Source organism: Aricia agestis, chromosome 2 (assembly GCF_905147365.1).
Source record: "Aricia agestis chromosome 2, ilAriAges1.1, whole genome shotgun sequence".
Classification (NCBI taxonomy): domain Eukaryota; kingdom Metazoa; phylum Arthropoda; class Insecta; order Lepidoptera; family Lycaenidae; genus Aricia; species Aricia agestis.
In genome coordinates this window covers 14,376,440-14,397,554 of record NC_056407.1, presented here as the reverse complement: position 1 = coordinate 14,397,554, position 21,115 = coordinate 14,376,440, and the positions used below count along the sequence as shown (strand labels likewise).

Here is a 21,115-nt window from a genome sequence, read left to right as displayed (position 1 = left end):
GGACGAGCAGTCTTAAGGTCTTTCTCTCTGATACACGCTCTATGTCACAGACATCTCTATGTAGAGAATCAACATAATAAATAAAACACGTCTTTTCATCTGAATAAAAAGATTTTATTATGTATTAAACAGAAAAATGTTCATAATAAAAATTATACGACAACTGCATCTAAAATTTAAATAACAAACTATACACGGGCTCTATTTCATTCGTTTTAAATTTCCATGTACTTTAAACTGAATTTCGCATACAATATACAAAATATTCTTATTTTATCATAAAATGGTCTTTCCCAACATACAAATGGCTAAACACACATATCGCATTCAATTTTTCGCAGTGGACACATTGCACAAACATCAAATTAATCTTTGATCACAATATTTTACTTTGTTGCATGATTTTTAATTCTCAAACTTTAGTTTATTAATTTTCGTAGAACTATTACAATATAAAGATTCCTTTAGTATATACTACGAATTTTATAAAAGCAAAAACTTTTATAAATCTACATTGACAGAGTTTTATATTTTATTAACACACATTAATTATATTTTATCTAGCACTGTATCTTTTCTTCAACGCAGCCAGTAGCCAGTAAAGTTTAAAAAGTTTGTTCTTTTTATTTAATCCAAGCTTTATAAATGGCAACATTTTGTTCATGTCTTAAATACACACACCAATAAAAATTACACCTAAAGTCCACGATATATACAATGTAGAATTTACAAACACTGAAAACCTTAAACGACATTGACTTTTTCTTAACCTAATCTGAAAACGCTTAAGGCTTTTGTTACTTTCAATTTTATTCTAGAATTGCCCCTTTTGTATAATTTGAGACCATTACAGATGATCTCTTGTATACAATTACAACACGTGTGTGGATAGTTTTTAGGGATTTTTTTAACAAGCATTCATAGTATTTTAATGTATGTAAATTGTAAGGCAACGAAATATAACAAAGCAAAATATTCTCTTTAAAATATTATTATTCAGCAGCGTCATTGTGCTGTTATAATTTTATATACAATGTTATTTTGTCAGTGTAGTACCGATTAGTATATTAATATGAAAAGTCTTATATTTAATGCAAGTATGTCAGTATTAAATGTCGTATAACCCTGTGTAAAATATACATTTATAAACAATTAAAATAAGGCATCATTACAACTCGTCTATTAATAGGCACCATGATTATAAAATAAAAATGTATAAAACTATTTATATTTAAATTTCAAAAGGCACATAGTAAAAAGTTGCATGTCTTGCAGCCATTTTGTGAGTTTTTTGACAGCAGTTTATCTTTTCAATAGCTTTGCTGATTGGTAAACGTTTTTGATGTTAGCCGATCAAAAAAGCTAATGAATAGATAAACTACTGTCAAAAAATATTAAAGCAAGCATTGCCTGAGTTTTGGTATATTATGAGTAAAAAAGTTTTGTCACTTCTTTTACGTAAAGAACAGCTCGTAAGTCGGTTACTCTGCGTAAAGCATTTTATGGCACTGTTTTGAATCTTTATTTTTCTACCTTAACCCTACTACTGATAAAGAAATTTACGCAGCGTATAACTATTTATGGTTCGTTGACAATTTGCTAAAAAAGACAATCAGACCTTGTGTAGCATAGAATGTTATAGTTTTTCGCTGTATAAATACTTACTGTAGTAATGAGGTTAAAGTACAATTAAACTCTTCGACTTTACTCTCAAAGTCTTAACTTTTAGGGCCTGTTTCACCACTTCCTGATAAGTGCCGAATAGGCTATCCACAACTTAACTTGACAGATGAAGTACCGTATGGAATATCTGTCAAAAAAGGTGTGAATAGCCCATTCGGCACTTTATCAGAAAGTGGTGAAACAGGCCCTTAATGTTATTATAGTGATTTAATTCTATACCAAAACCCAGTTATACACAGATCTAACATAATTTTAAGTATTTTATGCGGCAAATGGCAATGACATGTTTATTGAGAATGTTTTATAGGGAGATTTTATTTTAGCATTATATTATAGAGCCCAGTGGAACTCAACCATCTTTGTTAGCTACATAAAGACATTTTTAAACTATACTCATGCTTTTTAAATAGGACATTACATTATATTTTAGTTCTTTTTAGCACCATACCTACTTTTTAGATCGTAAAAAGACAGTTGAGTAAAACTGAATGGTGGTTCATGGACGGTAGGCATTATTAGAAATATAAGAATGTATTAACTATAATATATGAACATGATGAGTGGTTAAGAAAATATGAACAGTTCTGAAATATCTTTCATTTTGTTTCAATCTACGTCAAGTAGTTTTTGAACTCTTTTGACTAATTATGGCATGAATAAGGATAGCGAAAGCGCAGAGATTCGCTCTTTTCTGGTGCAAGCAGAGTCAATAAGAAGCATGTAATATCTTATTCTAAGTAATTATACTATTATAACAATATTTTATAACTTATACTATGTACTTAGATACAAGCCAAAAAGCTTAGTTTGTCCGTTTCAATTTTGGACAATAACTGAAAATTATAAACTTAAACTGAATATTGTGATTAAAACAAGAATTGAGTCTTAAGAATCTTGTAAATGTTATAATGTCAAAGATTCATATTATATGTAGTTATTAAAAAAGTTACAGTATGCGAAACTTGACTTGCCACGTGAATCCATAGCTTCCTAAGGCGGTGTCTATTTAATAACTTTTGGGTTAAACATTTTTATCACCACCCACCAGTTAAAAATGTAAAAAATTTATTAAAATTTTTACACTTTTAACTGGCAATAAAAATGTAAGTATAACAGAATTTTAATAATTTAATACTTATGTTAAAAAGTAGAATTTAATTTTACCACAAGGGCAAGGTACAACATTTACAGTTTACTTTTCTTCTGCTTACTAATTCTACGAGTAGTAGTGTGTGGTTTTCAGAACTTCAGTTCTTAATGTTAAACAGAACAAATGTTCTAAAAATCCTAGTGCTTAAATAACAGCACTAAAATAACTAAGGTTTGGTATCCTTAGAGAGCTTTTATTAATTCTAGTGTATGAAGAAACATACTTCGAAACATGAAATGTGGTTTTTAACATTTTCAAAATTTATGTTTACAATCTTAATACTTGTAAAATTCTTGCAAGGCAATTTTTGTATTTGAAGTAATAGTTATTAAAGGTGTTCTTTGACATTTTAAATATAATTTGTTACAATATAATATTATGAAATATATCAATTTGGAAAATATAGGACTTTTTTATATTTAAGACCACTACCGTAAGGCATGGGACATTGCACAGTTCTCATATCGAAAGGAACTAAAACAAACTTATTATATTTTGAGATCAATTGAGCTACAAATTTTGCCTGTGTAATGTCCCGATACAGTAAAAATGTTATTTTAATAAGTTTCAATTATTATAAGTTTACTCGCTTTGTCAAAATGTCAATGAAATAAAATAATTTTCGTAACAAAAATTACATGCGCCTACTGTAATTTGCCATGATCGTTAACTTAAATGTATTGTATTTTACCATAAAATTCGTATTTAATATAACATAGAAACTTATAATGGCTAAATAATTAGAAACGACAATAATATAACATTTTCTTATTCTGTATTCTAGTATTCGTTTTCTTAAACCTTCTAATATCTAAACTGATATTACATAATATCTTTTTATAGTTTTTGCTGCAGTTTAGACTGACAATTCTAAACACTACACGATCATGTCTTTATTTTACACATACTTTGATCATGGTCTCACTCGAGCTTATCGCAAAAATAACTCAGCTCCACTCAAAAAGAAACAGATTTTGAAATTCAAACATTCGTCTCGTCTATCGATCCACGCCTACCTGCACGAAATACTCAATACGCTTAAAACATAACTAAATACAAAAAATGGCACCATCATCAATGCATAAGTTTTTATAACATCACTGGACAACTATACTATCGGATAACGCAGAAATTATAGTAAAATGCGGTTGTATCGAGGGAGTATACACTCGTGACTTATAATACGGTGGGGGTTGAGTGTACCATTAGGACACGGAGGATATGGCGTTGTGCGGGGAGCCCATCTGGGTGAGCACCTTGTCCAGCCACTGCAGCGGGCCGTGCAGGTGGATCTCGATCCAGCAGGGGGTGGAGGTGACGTCCTGGCGGTGGTACTCGGCGCCCCAGCCCTTCACGAACGACATGCGGATCGTGCACATCTTGGTCAGCTCGTACACCGCCTCGAAGCCGTGGTTGACACTCTGCGACAGGAGCTGGGCGAACTCCCGGTTGTTAAATATCTTCAGCGAGCAGCCCGGCGGGATCTTGCATACGGTGGACGGGTGGAACCCGTGGTGGTGGTTGCAGTTGCGGCTCTGGACGAAGATGGCGGCATCAGACAGGCACTCCGCGTACACCTCGCCGCCCACGTAGTACAGGTGGACGCCCTTGCCTATGTGGCGCCTGGTGTTCTCGATGGTCGAGTTCCGGTTGACGTTGCTGAGCTGGCCGAGGCAGAACCGGTCGCTGTTGTTGGAGGGATCCGTGAAGCCGTCCACGACGACGGAGTGCGAGTTGCAGTGGAACACCTCGCCGACGCGGCAGTTGAGCTCGTAATAGGCGACGGAGGCCCAGTAGAGGGGCTCCTGGTAGGAGACGGGGGCGACCTCGCCGGGCGGCTCGGTGTCGTCGGAGGGCGGGGAGTAGGCCGGCGGGGGGGTGTCGGGCAGCTCGGACGTGGCGGACGGCGGGAAGCCGGACCCCGAGTAGGACACGTTGTGAGGCATCGCCGGCTCCGTGGTCCTCTGGAAGGGCAGCAGCGAGTGGCCGGGCGCGAACTCCGAGTGGCGCGGCACCAGCACCGGCGGCAGCACGGGGCTCTCCACCCGCTTGTAGTGGTAAGGGTTTATGCATACCTCCTTCTGCTTGGCGCTGAACGGGAACTGGCATATCTCCAGGGGTTTCAACTCGTGATGGCTCTGGAGGTCCGGCCACCGCCACACCCGACAGTAGATCACGTGGGGTAGACCTTTACGATGGGACACCTGTAACATGAAATTTGGCATGTCTAAAACTTGTCTTATACTATTACTATGACTGTGCCTGATTGTATACAAAAAATCTGCCATGTGCGAGTCAGACTCGCGCACGAAGGGTTCCGTACTGTAATAGAGCAAAAATAAGCCAAAAATTGTGTTTTTTGTATGGGAGATTTTATTTTGTTTTTAGTATTTGTTTTTATAGCGGCAACAGCTGATATACATAATCTGTGAAAATTTCATAAGTCTAGCTACAGCAACCCTCAAAATTAAATTTCGACTTAAAGGTACCATTTAAGTATTAAATAATTTTTAGATGAATCCACTTCTCTCTCTGTCTGTTTCATGAGAGAGAGAGAGTAGTTTGTGGTATAATTATAATAACTATAATCCATACTTCCATTCCATACTAAAATTATAAATGCGAAAGTGTCTGTCTGTCTATCTGTTACCTTTTCACACCCAAGCCGCTGAACCGATTTTGATGAAATTTGGTATGGGGATGCTTTGAGACCCGAGAAAGGATATAGGATACTGTTTATCCCGAAAAAATGTACGGTTCCCACGCAAAAAACTAATTTTTGCGCAGCAGCGTTGCGGGCGTCATCTAGTATCTCATAGTTTCGTGACAAATATAATTCTTTATTTACATTCCTACAAGTACATGAGTACTTAGCGTCTATACAGACGAACTGCAATCCATTCGCAAATTGCAGTGCAAGTGCAGTTAGAATGCAGTTGACACGACTGCAATAGAACTGCAAACCATTATCAACTGCATTCAAACTGCACTTGAACTGCAATTTGCGGTTGGATTGCAGTTGAAATGCAGTCCTTCTGTATAGACCCTTAAGATCCTATACCTATCAGGTTATCTGAGCATGACTCAATTCTAGACTGAATTCAAACAAACATGAATCATTAATTCAATTGAAACACAAATCAAAATTCCTGTCTTGTCTCATGGATAATCAACAGTAGCCAATACAACGATGAATTGTAATCATCATAGATTTAATTAAAACTAGCTCACATTGAGCCAATGAAAATACCTTGCGGATAGATATTAAAGAAACATAGTAGAAACTACATAAAACAGTTATTAATTACTAACATTATTAATAATACAAACAATTTTTTTTTCTTTTCAATGTTTTGTCCCTATCTGATATCTTAGAAAAGTGGGTTGACAGACAAAGCCAATGTATTGTAGAAATATAATGTGTATATAAACAGAAAGTAGTTTAAAAATATTAATCTAACATAGAAAAATTTCAAACTAATTTATGGCAGGAAAGACAACATACCTGCAACCGACCATCAAGGGATCGAGGTATTGTAACACATTTGGATGGTGTACCGGGACACGAGAGTGCCCTTTCTAACTCTTCTATAGCACCTTTCCGCTTTTTTAGTTTCTTCACTAAACTGTCAACAGCTTTTTCTGCCCATTTTTCTTCTTCGTCACCCTGTATATTATAAGCAAAATAATATGTTATCACTTATTTTCGTGAGGAACAGGTTCATCAATTTAAACCTCTGGTGGTACTTATGGCCTATATCTATGAACATTTACAACACCAGAAATTAGAATACATATTGAGTTATATAGTTATAATTTAATAGTTTTCAACCTCCTTAATTAGGTCTCGTGAAAAACAATGTGCTTTATTTCATACCAGGTTTTTTTACACCATGGTATTTAATAGGATTGAAGAGGCTAGTTTATGACTTTAGACTTTTTTATGTTTAAAATTGAGCAAATTACTATTACAGAAAAGTATCACCTGTTGTTTTCATACAAACAGGATATAAGTAGAAATTGTTTTGTGTATGTGTTATGAATCATTGCTTATCTGTAAATACTAATATTGTTAGTATTACACATAGTATTATGTTCTTTTTTTATTAAAAATTAAACTTATGGTTAAGGAAAATAACATGACAGCATAAAAACAATAATTATAATTATTGCAAAAAATGATTATGCAGCCTTCTGGGTGTACTAATTAATGTGAATGTGTCCTTTAACTGATCTAATTAAAAAAAACTATAGGTATTTGATAATAATGTTTAAAAGAAAAATTGTTGAAGTAACATGTTATTTTATGTTCTGCTCAAAATAAAATTTAACCGATGGTCTGGGGACTATGGGTGGTCACTGAAAGATGATTAGAACCCTAAATTTTTTACTTTAGGGTATTTAATATCATTGACAAAATTATTCAATGTAATGGGCATTGCAAGACAGAATGTGATTAAAGAGTAGACATTTATATAACACAGAATAAACTTGAATGTCAAGTATACAAAGGTGTTTATCAGCAGTTCAGGAACTAAACAAGAGTTGATAACAAGATCTACAACCATGGTTATAGATTGGTTTATTTGCCACGACCTCTGTGGCTCAGTGTATGAGTGAGCTGGTAACTCATTCCGGGGAAAAAAAGGTTTTCAATGTTCCTGGGTCATAGATGTTTATTAAATGAGTGAGATATTAAAAAAATCCTAAACATATGTATAGAAGAAAGGCATTTAAATTTTTCCATTGTCTGGTACCCTAAACACAAGTCCTTCAGGTACCTATATAGCATGGGGCCAGACTGATGTCTGGATGATGACGAATCTTACTTTTATATTATATTTTCTTTATTTTTTGCAATAAAATACTGAAGCAAAAAATAGTAAAAATGAGTAGATCCTTATGTTATAAATTATTAGCTAGCCACTACAGCTTCTTACGTCTTTAATTAGTACATCAGGTATACTTTGTGCTATACGCATTGATCTTCAAAACTTTTGTTTACAAGAAGTTTAAATAGAACATGGAATTAAAAACAATATAATTTATGTTATATGCATAGAATATTATTAAGAAATAGTTTGATTCTTAGAAATTATAGTAGGCACTGAAAGTTCCTGATGGTGAAAGAAGCTGGAGCTCAATGTGGAACTACCTGGTAGGTCTACAGAAAAATTTGATTTACTTACTTGCTTCCAACCAAGCAATTTCTTCACAGCAGGGCTAGTAAATGAAAACAAGCTATTTAGGCTCGACATAGGCCCACTGCTCGAAGATTCACCGTCGTCTGTATCCATAGTGGAAATTGTACACAAAACTTTGGTGAGTCACAGTTAGCTATAGAAAACTTGTTCCACTAATGATTACTCCATGGAAACGTAAAGTTTGCCATCGATCACTACTAAATCACTTGGTATTTCCCAAAAACCTACCAATTACATTCAAGAAACAGACGAAAAAATATTGTAAAATAGAGATTAGCGTGACATTAACGCTAAAACAGATAAAAAATCATAATTCATAGACAACCTTCGAACATAGACAATTGAATGTTTTGACCACAGACTGTAAACCATAGATATTACTTAAATATACTGAGACTGTAAAGTGTAAACTAAAGAGACTTTACGACATTGAGGTACTATAAAGTATAAACTAGAGAGAGCCTTATATCGGTGTATAAGCGTCAAAAGCGTGTAATGTTATGTCCTAGTAAGTAGGACATAATGTTATATCCTACTTACTAGGACATAACAAAGGAGTCGGTCTGCATATTTCATGTAATAAAAGTGTTAATAAAGGTTTTTAGTGAACATTTAATGCTAGATATTGTTGAGTTCTGTGGTTCCGCTAAATAATAAATCATAAGAATGGTCAAAGAATGCCTCAAACACGTGGATTTAACATTAAATACGTAAGTTTTGAACAACGTTTTTTGGTCTTTTCAATCGGTATTTTTGTAAGTTAAAAAGATAATTTATAAGTTTATTAATCCCTTATTCGTGCTATATAAGGCATTAGTGCTAAAAATGTCACATCAATTAATAATTTGGCTATAAAAATTGCATAGCTTTTTACGTGTGTTTACGGATTCTCATCACTTGAACTATAGTTAATCGATATCATGAACTAATTGACTTTCTTTCCTGTATCATAATGTGCTTCGAAATAATCGACAAATAGAAATATTCAAGAAAATAAACGCACACTACTTGTATGAAAATAAGCACAAAATGGTCACGCGATGACGGGCTAAGACTACATCAGCTATACTATAATACTTTATCTATGCTTTACAACTAACGAGAACATAGATAAAGTACCTATTATGAAACGAGAACGAGCTCGTGAGTCATGAGTTGCCACAGAGCAAAATTTAAAGAAGGAGAAGATGACTTGTCATTTTCCATTATTTTTTGCTTTTGCCAATCGAGAAATTTCTCGAATTTAGAAGGAACTGTCAATTGTCATTGTCCGTGCATTTTTAGAGTTTCAAAGTACCTAATTTATTATTTCTAGATTTCTAGAAGCTTGAGACGAACAAAGAGAGAATAATTGTTTCAGTGTGTTTGTTTTGTTTCAAGTGCTGAATTCTTTTACGGAATAAGTTTGAGGAATACTAAATACCTTCTTTGATCATGGAACAGGTAAGGTTATGCCGACTTGCGGCAATTTGCTTACTTTTTTAACCAAACCAAGCTAAAAATATTTATTTTTAGGTTAACCAATTAAAAGAAAAAGGCAACGCGGCTCTGTCTTCCGGACAGTACGATGAGGCCGTTAAATTTTACACCAGTGCTATAGAATTAGATCCCAAAAACCACGTTTTGTATAGCAATCGATCAGCTGCTCATGCGAAAGCGGAGAATTACTCAGCTGCCTTGGAAGATGCCAATATCACTGTGTCTTTGAATCCAACATGGAGCAAAGGCTACTCAAGAAAAGGCAGTGCACTAGCTTTCTTAGGAAAATATGATGAGGCAATCGCTGCTTATGAAAAAGGTTTAGAACTGGAGCCGAACAATCAGCAACTAGCATCAGGGTTGGCGGAAGTTAAGAAGCAGGAAATTGAAGCTAAAATTAGAACAGAACAGATAATGGAGAAACTGAAGTCAAACCCACAGACAAAAGAGTGGCTAAGTGATCCTGACTATGTTAAAATGGTCAAGGTAAGTTAATGTTGTATTTGTTGTCAATATAAATGAAAAGTATTTTTAATTAAACTTAGTTTAGTAGTTAAAAAACTAATACATAAAAACTTGATGAGTAAATTTATTTTACTGTTTCAGGATATTAATCCGTATGACTTAAAATCGTCAGTTTTGAAGTTGGATGACAAGAGAATGCTCCCAACCCTCAGTGTTTTGCTAGGATTCAATTTGGAAACTCCAATGGATGTAGACCCCCCAGCAACAGAGACCAAGCCGAAACCTGAGCCTAAAAAGGAGGAGCCACCGAAACCAAAATACGAGGACTTGCCTGAAAACCGTAGATTAGCATTACAAGAGAAAGACCGTGGCAATGAATGCTACAAGAAAAAGGACTTTGAAAATGCCCTTCTACATTACCGTAAGGCAATTGAACATGACTCAAATGACATCACATTTTATACCAATGTAGCTGCCGTGTATTTTGAACAGAAAGACTATGAAAACTGTATCAAGGAATGTGAAAAGGCTATAGAAATTGGTAGAGAGAACAGAGCTGACTTCAAGCTTATTGCTAAAGCCTTCACTCGAATTGGTAAATATATATTCTTATATTCTATTATTAGTTTATTACCTAAATATAGGTGCTTAGTTGCTAAGAATGTGTTTTTGAGAACCAATAGAATCGCTTCATTTGCCTGACCTTGTTAAACGCAGTGATTCTATTGGTACTTAAATTTTATTTCACATTCCTCACAACCCAGCTCTGGTGGAAAAGCAGAACTGTTTCTGAGGATTTTTCTGTTTTCTTTTAATAACATTATTTTTCTTTTTGACTCTTCACCATTTTTGTTTGACTAACATCAAAACATTACCCAATGAAGATGCTGTTGATAAGATAAACCCTTAATTAATTTCAGAAATAAGATTATTTTTATTTCTAAAAACATCAAATGCATCGACTTGCAATTCTCATTCCATGTAATCTAAAAGCTTGCTTCCAATTTTGTAAAAAGAATCTAACATAATTTCTATACAATTACTCTAGGTAATGCCTACAGGAAAATGGAACAATGGAAATTAGCAAAAACATACTATGAAAAGTCAATGTCAGAACATCGAACCCCAGAAATCAAAACCCTCTTGAGTGAAGTAGAAAAGAAAATTGTTGAAGAAGAGAGAAAGGCATACATTGACCCTGTTAAAGCAGAACAAGAAAAAGAACTTGGAAATGATTACTTCAAGAAAGGTAAAATATGCTCTTGAACTACAAGACCAGCTTTTACCTAAAACCTAGTTTACAGTATCCCACAAAAATACTGTAAGTGTTCTGAACAAGAAACTAATGTGTTATAATTTTCATAGGTGATTACAGCACTGCTGTTAAGCATTATAGTGAAGCCATTAAGCGCAATCCAGATGACCCCAAGCTGTACTCAAACCGAGCTGCTTGTTACACAAAGTTGGCTGCCTTCGATCTTGGGCTACGGGACTGTGACCAATGCTGCAAGCTAGACCCCAAGTTTATCAAAGGTTGGATTCGTAAAGGCAAAATTCTGCAAGTAAGCAACATTTCAATACTTTTTAACCAACTTCAAAAAAGGAGGTTATCAATTTGACCCTCTCTGTTCTGGAAATATTACAAACATATTATATGTAATATTTCCAGAACAGCCCAGTTTCCATATATGCAGCGTCTGAACAAACATGCCATTCAAAAGTGTATGTATGTATGTTTTTATGTTTGTGTTGGCATATCTCTGGAACCACAAATCCGATTTGAGTAATTCTTCATTTGTTTTACTAAACTGTACTTGGCGAAACATGGTGGTAGTAGCATTCATTGATCTTTTTTGTCTAGGCGCTAAATGAAAAAATGCTTGCACTGTATTTAGAATATTTAAGAATAAAATATTGACCTCTTATAAAGGCACAGATTCGTCGGTAACTCTTAGTATCTAAACACACCATGCCGAAGATACGAGGCCGAAGTTCCGTGGCCGATATTACGTTCTGACGCATTTGGCTGATATGACACACGATAAGCGCCGAAATTACGCGGAAGAATCGCTGCCGAACTTACGCTCGACCGAAGTTCGGCTGTACGCTATAACGCGACGTAATTTCGGCATAGTGTGTCATCGGTAATTTAAGTGTCTAAAGTTTAGACATTAATAATAGGCCGCGTATATTCTTTAAATTCTTTATTCTTTATTAAAAATACAATAGTATAAAAGCTAGGTGGCGTACATCACGTCGTGTAATCCCATGCTAAGTAAAAACTTGTCTATATATATCTAATAATAGGCCTAGTGTGTTGAAACTTGAAACGTTGAAAATACGCGGCCGAAGTTCAACATGATTATGCTTGAAAATTGCAATGTATTTAAACTAGCTGTTGCCCGCGACTTCGTATTAGCATATGCTACCAACAAGTAAGATTTTGCACCGAGGTATACCTAGTATACCGTGGTTCGGAAGGTGCTGAGAGAACTCCTGGTTCTTTATAGATACAAGTTTGGGAGTTTCGGCGTTGTTTTAAGAACGGAAAGCATATGCTACTATGCAAATTACATTCATCATCATCATCACTACCATATTATACCATTTCATAGTCTTTTAGATCCAGACTCGAGTTTGTCAAGCGATAATTAAAAAAAATCTATACCTACCTAATATTATAAACCTGAAGAGTATGTTTGCTTGAACGCGTCAATCTCAGAAACTACAGGTCCGATTTTAAAAACTTATCTCAGTGTTAGATAGACCATTTATCGAGTAAAGACTATATAGGCTATATTATATTATCACCAGTGGTCGGCGTAGGTAGTGCCATCCCGCGGGATTCGTTAATTGCGGCATAACGTGGACATGCCTCTCAATCCCGCGATTTTGGGATTCGCATTGAAATAATATAAAATCGGAAATACATTCAGAATTTGATATTTAAACAACAAATATTGTGACAAACGTAAATAAAGAAATAATTTGTTAGTTTTTTATTTATTTATTTATTTATTTATTTATCATAATTATAAGTTTTATATGATATTAACAAATAAGTAAAAAATTAACAGAAATGTGATTATATTTATTTGGATATAAGTAGTATATCGTAGATCACTTTCAGGCTTGCCTGTGTTACCTGCAAATAATTTGATTGTTTAATTATAAAAATCCATTTAATGTTTATCAAATATTGACTTTCTTTTAAAATATATTTAAACAACAATAAACAATAATGAATTCGCTTAGTGGCACCGTTAAACATTCGACGCAAACAACCGAGCGATCATTCGCAGGCAACACAGGCAAGCCTGAAAGTGCTTTACGATATACTACTTATATCCAAATAAATATAACATTTTTTTGTTCTTTTCGTCTGTTATGTGTGGATGGGATATTTTGGACTCACGCGCAAAAAAAAATGCTACACACAGAACAACAAGCCATGCGCTACTCGCAAGTGTCTGCTTGCTGTGTGCGGGGTGCGGGCCACCCCGCACCCCGCACACGTCTTGCTCCTGCGGTATTAAATAAATATGGATTATAATTAAAAAGAAAGAGTTATGTTTAGTTAATAAATAATAGATATCGATTTTGACGCGTAATCTTTTTTTTTTTCATACTGGCAACTAAGCAAAACATGGCTGAAGAAATATTAGACGTAGAAAAACGTTTAGTGACTCATTTATTTAGGCCTTTTTTATCCGGCGAAATTATGACTCAAAACTCGTTTTTTTTTTTCATTAATTGTAAAGTAAATACTTGATTATTCGCGATAATTCGGAACGCGGGATTTTATCCCGCGATCCCGGAGGTATGTCCATGTTAACATATACAATTGAGGTCATTCACCCTAAATGGCACTACCTACGCCGACCACTGATTATCACGCTAAGACTAATACGACCGAAGAAACTCAGGAAAATGTGGGAAAAACGGGGGAAATATTAGAAATTACGAACTACTGGAGCAATTTTTATGGCAATATTTGGCACAGACATAGAGTAGACCAAGTGAAGGGACTAGGGACATAAGCTATTTTTATGGGAAAATGTACGGTTTCCGTAAAATTCTTAATTTACGCGGGCGAAGCCGCGCGGGAGATCTAGTAATGATATATTTTCTACAGGGTATGCAACAACCATCTAAAGCCCTCACGGCATACCAGAAGGCCCTAGAATTAGATCCTAGTAATGCAGAGGCTTTGGAGGGCTACCGTGCCTGCTCAACCCAACTCAACTCAAATCCAGAGGAGGTAAGAATAATTAAAAACAATTATTTGTGTTATAATGGACATCCATTTGTTACAAGTGCCATTTATTTGTAACAGAAGGTTGTACACATTTAAATGTTTATGTACTATGTGCTTTTCATGTGTCCTAGGTACGTAAACGTGCAATGGCCGACCCCGACGTTCAAGCCATTCTCCGAGACCCAGCCATGCGCTGTATTCTTGAACAGATGCAACAAGATCCACAGGCACTGCAGGACCATCTAAAAAACCCAGAAATTGCCGCCAAAATACAAAAACTACTCGAGTCTGGCCTGATAGCAATACATTAGCTGCCTTATAGGTTAAACAGGAGTTGGAATATTTTGTTTGGATTGCCAGTCCGTAATAATTATTACAGCTAGCAATGAAACATCCTTGTAATGTTAAAGCGACTATGCACTCATATAAGAACCCTATTATAGGTGATAGGCATTTTTAAGTGATATGTTATTATTATACAATATTTGGTTTTATAATATGTATGTATATCGAGAACTAAATTATGACTGTCAATTTTTTTTGTAAACTTTGGCATGTTTGTGCTACATGAAATATTAGTAATGGTTTGAATTATAATATATGACCATTATTTTCTTTTAACTTTTGCTCTATTAACATCTAAAGTTATGCATGAACTGGAAGATAATTACATACATATTTTCTTACAATTCATGCATGAAAATGAAGTGAGACTTAAAATATTTTTTATAATTTCGATGGGTGTCTTAGGTATTTGAGTAATGCGTATACAAGGACGAATCTAGATCGTAAAACAAAAATGTACTTATTATTAATGTATTAAGGAATGTTAATTCTTTATTTTGCTCATATTTTGCTGAAAGAAAATAATGTTTCATAAACTACTCTAAATTACAGGCTGGCTCCTACATAAATACTTTAAGCTGTATTTAAGTGTGTTGATATATTAACCGCCGTACTCAGAGACATTTAATTATAATTAACCTTCAATTTAATTAAGTGTTTGACAGATAATGTATGGGGCTTATGTCAAAATTTTGAATTAATTACGTTTAACTAATTAATGTTCCACTCTGAGTGCGGCAGTAAGGGCTCTGAATGTTTAAATCCCGATTATGAAGTCATATGGATTCCTCTCCTTAAGTTCGATCCATATCTTTATTTGAAATATGAAATACTTTTTATTTCCTTTTGTGAATTATGTAATAAGCTTAGTAATAAGACTAGCTTCGTCACTTGTAGGCTTTTATACCATTCCAAAGTAAGCTTCGTAGGTCGAATTGTTGCGACAGTCGTTGCTCTGTTCTGTTTTAGGAATTATTTTATATCATAATATGCCTAACTGCCTGCGATTGAAAATTTGTAATTTATTCAATAAAGGAATATAATGTTGTAGGCATAATAATATGATTATTTTATTACTAATCTCAAGACCCTCAATACAGTCATGGCTATCTTCACAAATCGTTTATTAGCGTGGGCTCAAGCTCAACTCACATTTACACATTTCCCTTGATTTTTATGGAGCCTTTACATACGACGACGTGGTGTCGGCGACAAGACGCGGCGGCAGCGGCGAGCGGTTTTGTGCACCGGTGTCGCAGGCCGCTGCAGCTCGCATGTCCGCGGCGGCGAAGAACGCTGCCGCCGTGGTGACATGTAAGCTCCCTCATGTTTTTCGACTGCAGCTTAGTTAAGTGTCTTTATTGTTATATTATAATATTATAAGTAAGTAATTAGGAAGTACAAATTTCTGTTTTGAAAATATTCGACTCTTCTATATTCTCATAGCATAGAAATTAGTCCTTAGACTGGATTGCACCAACAAACTTTAACTTTAACTACAGTGCAAAATGTCAAATATTTGGTTAAAGTTGAATATGGCGTCCTTACCTCCGCTCATACGTGGATTTCTCCTGTTAAAGTTAAGGTTAAAGCTAAAGGACGCCATTATTAACTATAAAAATAACTTTAACCACGCTTCTGGTGCAACCCAACCAATCTATTATACTATAAATATTATAAAGCGGAAGAGTTTGTTTGTTTGAATGCGCTAATCTCAGGAACTACGGCTAACAGCTCAGAACGCTACGAATAATAAAAATCGGCCAAGTGCGAGTCGGACTCGCGCACAAAGGGTTCCGTACCGATACAGACCAAAAATAGGCTAAAAATTTCTGTATGGGACTTATTTTCCTTAAATTTTTATATTTTTATTTTAATATTATTATGAAATATTATTAAAGTACACAATATAATAAAACAAAAGAATGTGTGAAAAATTTGAGTGCCTATATTGATATCTAAGAGGGAAAAGGGCAGAAAAAATCACGTTTGTTGTATGGGAGCCCCCCTTAAATATTAATTTTATTTTGTTTTCAGTATTTGTTGTTATAGCAGCAACAGAATATATTATATACAGAACCAATAGAAAATCTAGGGCCGGTAAAAATAGCCAACCAATCACAGAGCCTGAACCGTGTCTTGAGACCGAGATGCATCTTGAGTACTGACAAATCACAATAGACATAACGACCAGTAGTTCGACTGCAAAGAGACGGACAGGTTTCAATATCTGTCAAATTCGTCGGGTTTCACTAGAATTATGAACGTAATGTGCCTCGCGCTGGCTGATCTAATTTATTTTTAAATATTTAAAATAAAGATTTCAAAATTAGATTCTGTCAATTTTAATCGCATGTGCCAAAACATAAACAATACGACCAAAGAGGAACACGTCCAGCGAATATGTCATAGTTTTAAATTCGTAGGTAACAAGTTAACAACCCTAGCGACGATTTTCGTCATAATACGTCAAATTTAAAAATCTCAACATCAGTTCTAAGACGGCATACTCTATCATTCTGTCTACTCTGCCTTAGTATGCAAGTTGCAACACGCGCACCTGCATAGCTAGCACAAGCACGTAGACAAACGAAAGAAACTAAATTTTGACAGTTTTACCGGAAAAACATTGGAGTAAAAGTTTCTTTCCTATCTCGATATCTTTCGCTTTTGAAAATCTATAAGTCAAGCATGACGATCCGCTTTTGACATTTGGTTTCTTGATTCTGTTTTTATTTTTATTTATTTTTATTAAGTTCCTTAGTTTTTATTATTCGTATTTCGTAGATCAAAACTATAATTCTGGCTATAGACAAGGTTGCTACACGTCGATTTTTTGAATTTGCCGCCATTTACTCGACACTAGCCATGGTTTTATAGCCGAGGTGCCATAATTAAAAAAAAAGAACCAAGAAACTAAATGTCAAAAAAAAATAATTGCCGTTGCTTTAATGGTTGCTATGGAAAGAGTTTCTTGTCTTTGTCCACTGAAACTCAAGTCGATGGGTGGTGCCATGCTCGGGAATAAGATATGTAGACATGGGAAAGAAACTGCCATTACTTTCTTCCGAAGAATCGACTGGGAAACCCCGTGCTAGCTACGATGGGGCACAATTCTCAGGATGTGAGAAAAGTTCATCTTCGAATAAAATACCGAATTATGAGATTTTTACGACCGTAACACAGTTCGTGTATTCTCAAAACTTCACATTCAAAATATTTCGTGCAAAGATCGCTCGAGTCGAACGAGTGGGACCGGTTATAGATGTCCGAATTCGTACACCACATGTGGCCGCTTGGAAGTTGAAGCTTTCGAGACCGGTTTCCTGCTACACTTAACATTCGATATATTTCGTGTAAAGATCGCTCGAGTCATACAACTTACAAGTGCTAGGGACCGGTAGATGTCCGAATTCGTACACAAATTCACCCTCCTATTGGTGGATATGTAGCAAAGTAGTTGTCAAATAAATAAATTACGAACAAAAATATTCGTGCTTGTGTTTCTTTTACGATATAATTCCCTACCTACTTATAAGTTAATGTATTTAAAAGAAACTATTTATAATTTCGTTAAGTTAGAGTAGCTTGTACAAATGTGTATTCTGTGGAGTTGCTGAATTAGACTATTAGAATTTTATCAGAACTTTTGTTCTATTATGTAGTTTATATACGTTTTAGGATAATGAGTAATGACGTTTATTATAATATGGGAACTAATTTTTTGAGCGGTTATTTAAATATTTGGGATGTTATTATGATCAGTTTAAAAAAAAATTGAGCAGTTATTTAATTTTATGGCAGTTGATTAATTATTGCGACTGTAAAACATGGACAGTAATAAAAAAATAATTGAGCAGTACAATAACTGAATGAGAGATAAAAATGATGGAATGAGCGGTTCGATAACGACTTAACAGAAGGCCTACTTAACCACGGATACCGTAGCGGGGGGAGGGGGAGGGGGAGGGGGGGGGCAGCCCCCCGCCAAAACAAAAACAAACACAATCCAGAAAGTCCAAGAGTAGGTTAGGTTAGGTTAGAACTTAGACCACAACACAGAGGGAGCCGAGCGAGCGCAGCGAGCGTGCTGCGACCGTCTTAGGGTTGATTCAGATCGCAACGCGACGCGTAGATGCATTTCTAAATTAGATCGCAATGCGACGCGTAGATGTATTTCTAAATTAGTATGGACTTGACAGATTGGCAATACGTCTGACGCAATTGAAATCTGTCAAATCTGTCAAATTTGTATGAAATTTAGAAATGCATCTACGCGTCGCGTTGCGGCGGCGAAGAACCAACCCTTACTTTCGCTTTATAATGGTACGGAACCCTCCATGAGCGAGTTCGACTCGCACTTGGCCGAATTTATTATATTTTACCACCTCATTGCTTAAAAAACTGCTTAGAATAAAATTTCTCACTGACAAATTCCGTAACCGCTCGTTCATAAATTTTTACCGCTCATTTAATAATTTTACTGTTCAATAATGTTTTCAATGATCCATTTCATTATTTTTTACAACTCATTTTTGTTTACTTTACTGCTTAGTTTTAAGTGCTAAACTAGTTATTACACGTGCCATTTATAATTTTTAACTTACCAAAACTGCAATTTACAACTGCCCCTTTAAATAAGTGCCTTATGATATTAATATTTAATACAATAAATAAGTACATCTTCTTATCTTCATAAATTATTTAAAATTCTCGTGTCCTTACTCCTTACTCCTCCGAAATGGTTTTACTGATTATACTCCTATTAATCCTTCGACCGTGGATTCTTGGAAATCTATTGTTATTCTATTGTGTCTCGCTCACCAGTGAGCTTGTAATAAGATACGTAGAATAATATAGTGTATTAATTATTCTACGTATAGTACGCGATAGTTTACTAGGTAACTAAAAAGAGTGAAATTATTATTTTTAACAAAAAATTAAAACCGAATTCTAAGGTAAAAACAATAATAACATCCTTATAATATGAACTAAAAAGTATTAAATAATTTTTCCTATCTAATAGTGCCTTTTCCGAATTCGGCTAAAACTCTACTATTTCTGTACTCAATCTTCATAATTTTGAAGTCGGTGCCAGTTCCAAAAGTTTCAAATATTCTGGCAGACTGAAGGGGGTGTGAAAAAGCCGCGAACCGCTTCGAGAAAAGTATGCTACGGCCGTGCCTTTGCTAAAAAGCTTGGCCGGAGCACTGCCGTGCTCCCAGATCTTGTTTTCCCGCCTTTACTTGACACTCGCCATGGTTCTGTAGCCGAAGTGCCATAATGAGAAAAAAAATGTCAGAACTGCCACTGTCAAGTCTCAGCTGTTTTTGACAGACATTAAAATATCTACGGTTGATCTACGGTACCGTAGGTACTGCTTGTGTCAATAACCCTCCCGGCCAGTGTTGCCAACTTAGTGGAATTTCCACTAGATCTGGTGGTTTAGACGTACCTTTCAGCGGGAAAAAATTGGTTTTAGTGGCTAGTGGATTAGATTATTTAAGTTAGTGGTAGCTTTGACGTTAAACCACTAGTTTTTTTATTATGTTTCTAACCCTTGAAGACGCACACTGGAAACTTTATTATATTATTATTATCTTTATTCGTTTTGCCGCATTCTAACGCTGATATAGAGCGATTATTTAGCATGATGAATTTTGTCAAGACTTATCAGAGAAACCGGATGAAGTTTGATCGCCTTTCTTTCGTGCAAGGTTAGCACGCGAAGGCTGTAATAACGTTTATACTACAATATACTACAATATACTGTAATAACGTATATACTACTGTATTAAAAGCAAAGGCACGTTTATACGTGGGAGAGCCATGCTTCGGCACGAATGGGCCGGCTCGACCGGATAAATACCACGTTCTCACAGAAAACCGGCGTGAAACAGCGCTTGCGCTGTGTTTCGCTGAGTGAGTGAGTTTACCGGAGGCCCAATCCCCTACCCCCCCTAGAAATGCCGCAGTTGAAAAACAATTTGTTACCCCAGGAGGGTACCAACTGCGTTCGAGAATCCCTCTCTGGACGTCCATGCTCAGGAACCCCTGGAACTGAACGTGGACGTCCAGGCTGCCCCTCGTATTCTGGGGAGGGCAAAACTGCGCTCCAATCTGCTCGGGGCAAGAGCAAACACACAAAGGCACCCCCCTCGATATTAAACATGGACTTTTGTAATATCAGGGGATTACACTCCAACCTTAATGCCGTCCATTACCACCTTGAGACGGCAAGGCCGGCTTTGCTCTTTTTAACCGAGACGCAGATATCATCTCCGAGTGACACATCATACCTTTCCCACCCAGGGTATTACCTCGAGCACTCCTTTCTACCCAAAGCTGGAGTGTGTGTGTATATCAGAGATGATATCAGCTCTCGCCGCCTCAGCAATCTTGAGGTCATGGACCTATCAAACTTATGGCTCCGCATAGATTGCGACGACCACTCTCGCGTCTATGCGTGCCTATATAGGTCCCATAGTGGTGACCCCGAGACGGACCGACTCTTGGAGCACCTACAAGCTG

The 21,115-nt window shown here is 35.7% G+C and overlaps 2 protein-coding genes across 2 annotated transcripts; one reads left to right on the top strand and one right to left on the bottom strand.

Annotated features, from left to right (window-relative positions):
• Nucleotides 1–3,215: 3,215 nt before the first annotated feature.
• LOC121736985 (protein mothers against dpp) lies at nucleotides 3,216–8,337 on the bottom strand. The gene is made up of 3 exons (XM_042128486.1): nucleotides 8,023–8,337; nucleotides 6,339–6,500; nucleotides 3,216–5,037 (listed from the first exon to the last, which is right to left on the bottom strand). Exons 1-3 carry the CDS (start codon nucleotides 8,128–8,130, stop codon nucleotides 4,039–4,041), a joined length of 1,269 nt encoding a protein of 422 aa, XP_041984420.1. The 5' UTR covers nucleotides 8,131–8,337; the 3' UTR covers nucleotides 3,216–4,038.
• A 939-nt stretch (nucleotides 8,338–9,276) lies between these two features.
• LOC121736913 (stress-induced-phosphoprotein 1) lies at nucleotides 9,277–15,084 on the top strand. The gene is made up of 7 exons (XM_042128384.1): nucleotides 9,277–9,480; nucleotides 9,553–10,002; nucleotides 10,123–10,576; nucleotides 11,030–11,230; nucleotides 11,347–11,543; nucleotides 14,117–14,242; nucleotides 14,371–15,084. Exons 1-7 carry the CDS (start codon nucleotides 9,472–9,474, stop codon nucleotides 14,548–14,550), a joined length of 1,617 nt encoding a protein of 538 aa, XP_041984318.1. The 5' UTR covers nucleotides 9,277–9,471; the 3' UTR covers nucleotides 14,551–15,084.
• Nucleotides 15,085–21,115: the final 6,031 nt, after the last annotated feature.

Excerpts from the sequence above, each read along its gene's own strand:
- LOC121736985 (XM_042128486.1), bottom strand. The coding sequence starts at position 8,130 with ATGGATACAGACGACGGTGAATCTTCGAGCAGTGGGCCTATGTCGAGC. Across the intron at positions 6,501-8,022 it reads AATTGCTTGGTTGGAAGCAA|GGTGACGAAGAAGAAAAATG; the intron begins GTAAGTAAATCA and ends TATAATATACAG. Across the intron at positions 5,038-6,338 it reads CCCTTGATGGTCGGTTGCAG|GTGTCCCATCGTAAAGGTCT; the intron begins GTATGTTGTCTT and ends TTCATGTTACAG.
- LOC121736913 (XM_042128384.1), top strand. Across the intron at positions 10,577-11,029 it reads TAAAGCCTTCACTCGAATTG|GTAATGCCTACAGGAAAATG; the intron begins GTAAATATATAT and ends CAATTACTCTAG. Across the intron at positions 11,544-14,116 it reads GTAAAGGCAAAATTCTGCAA|GGTATGCAACAACCATCTAA; the intron begins GTAAGCAACATT and ends TATTTTCTACAG.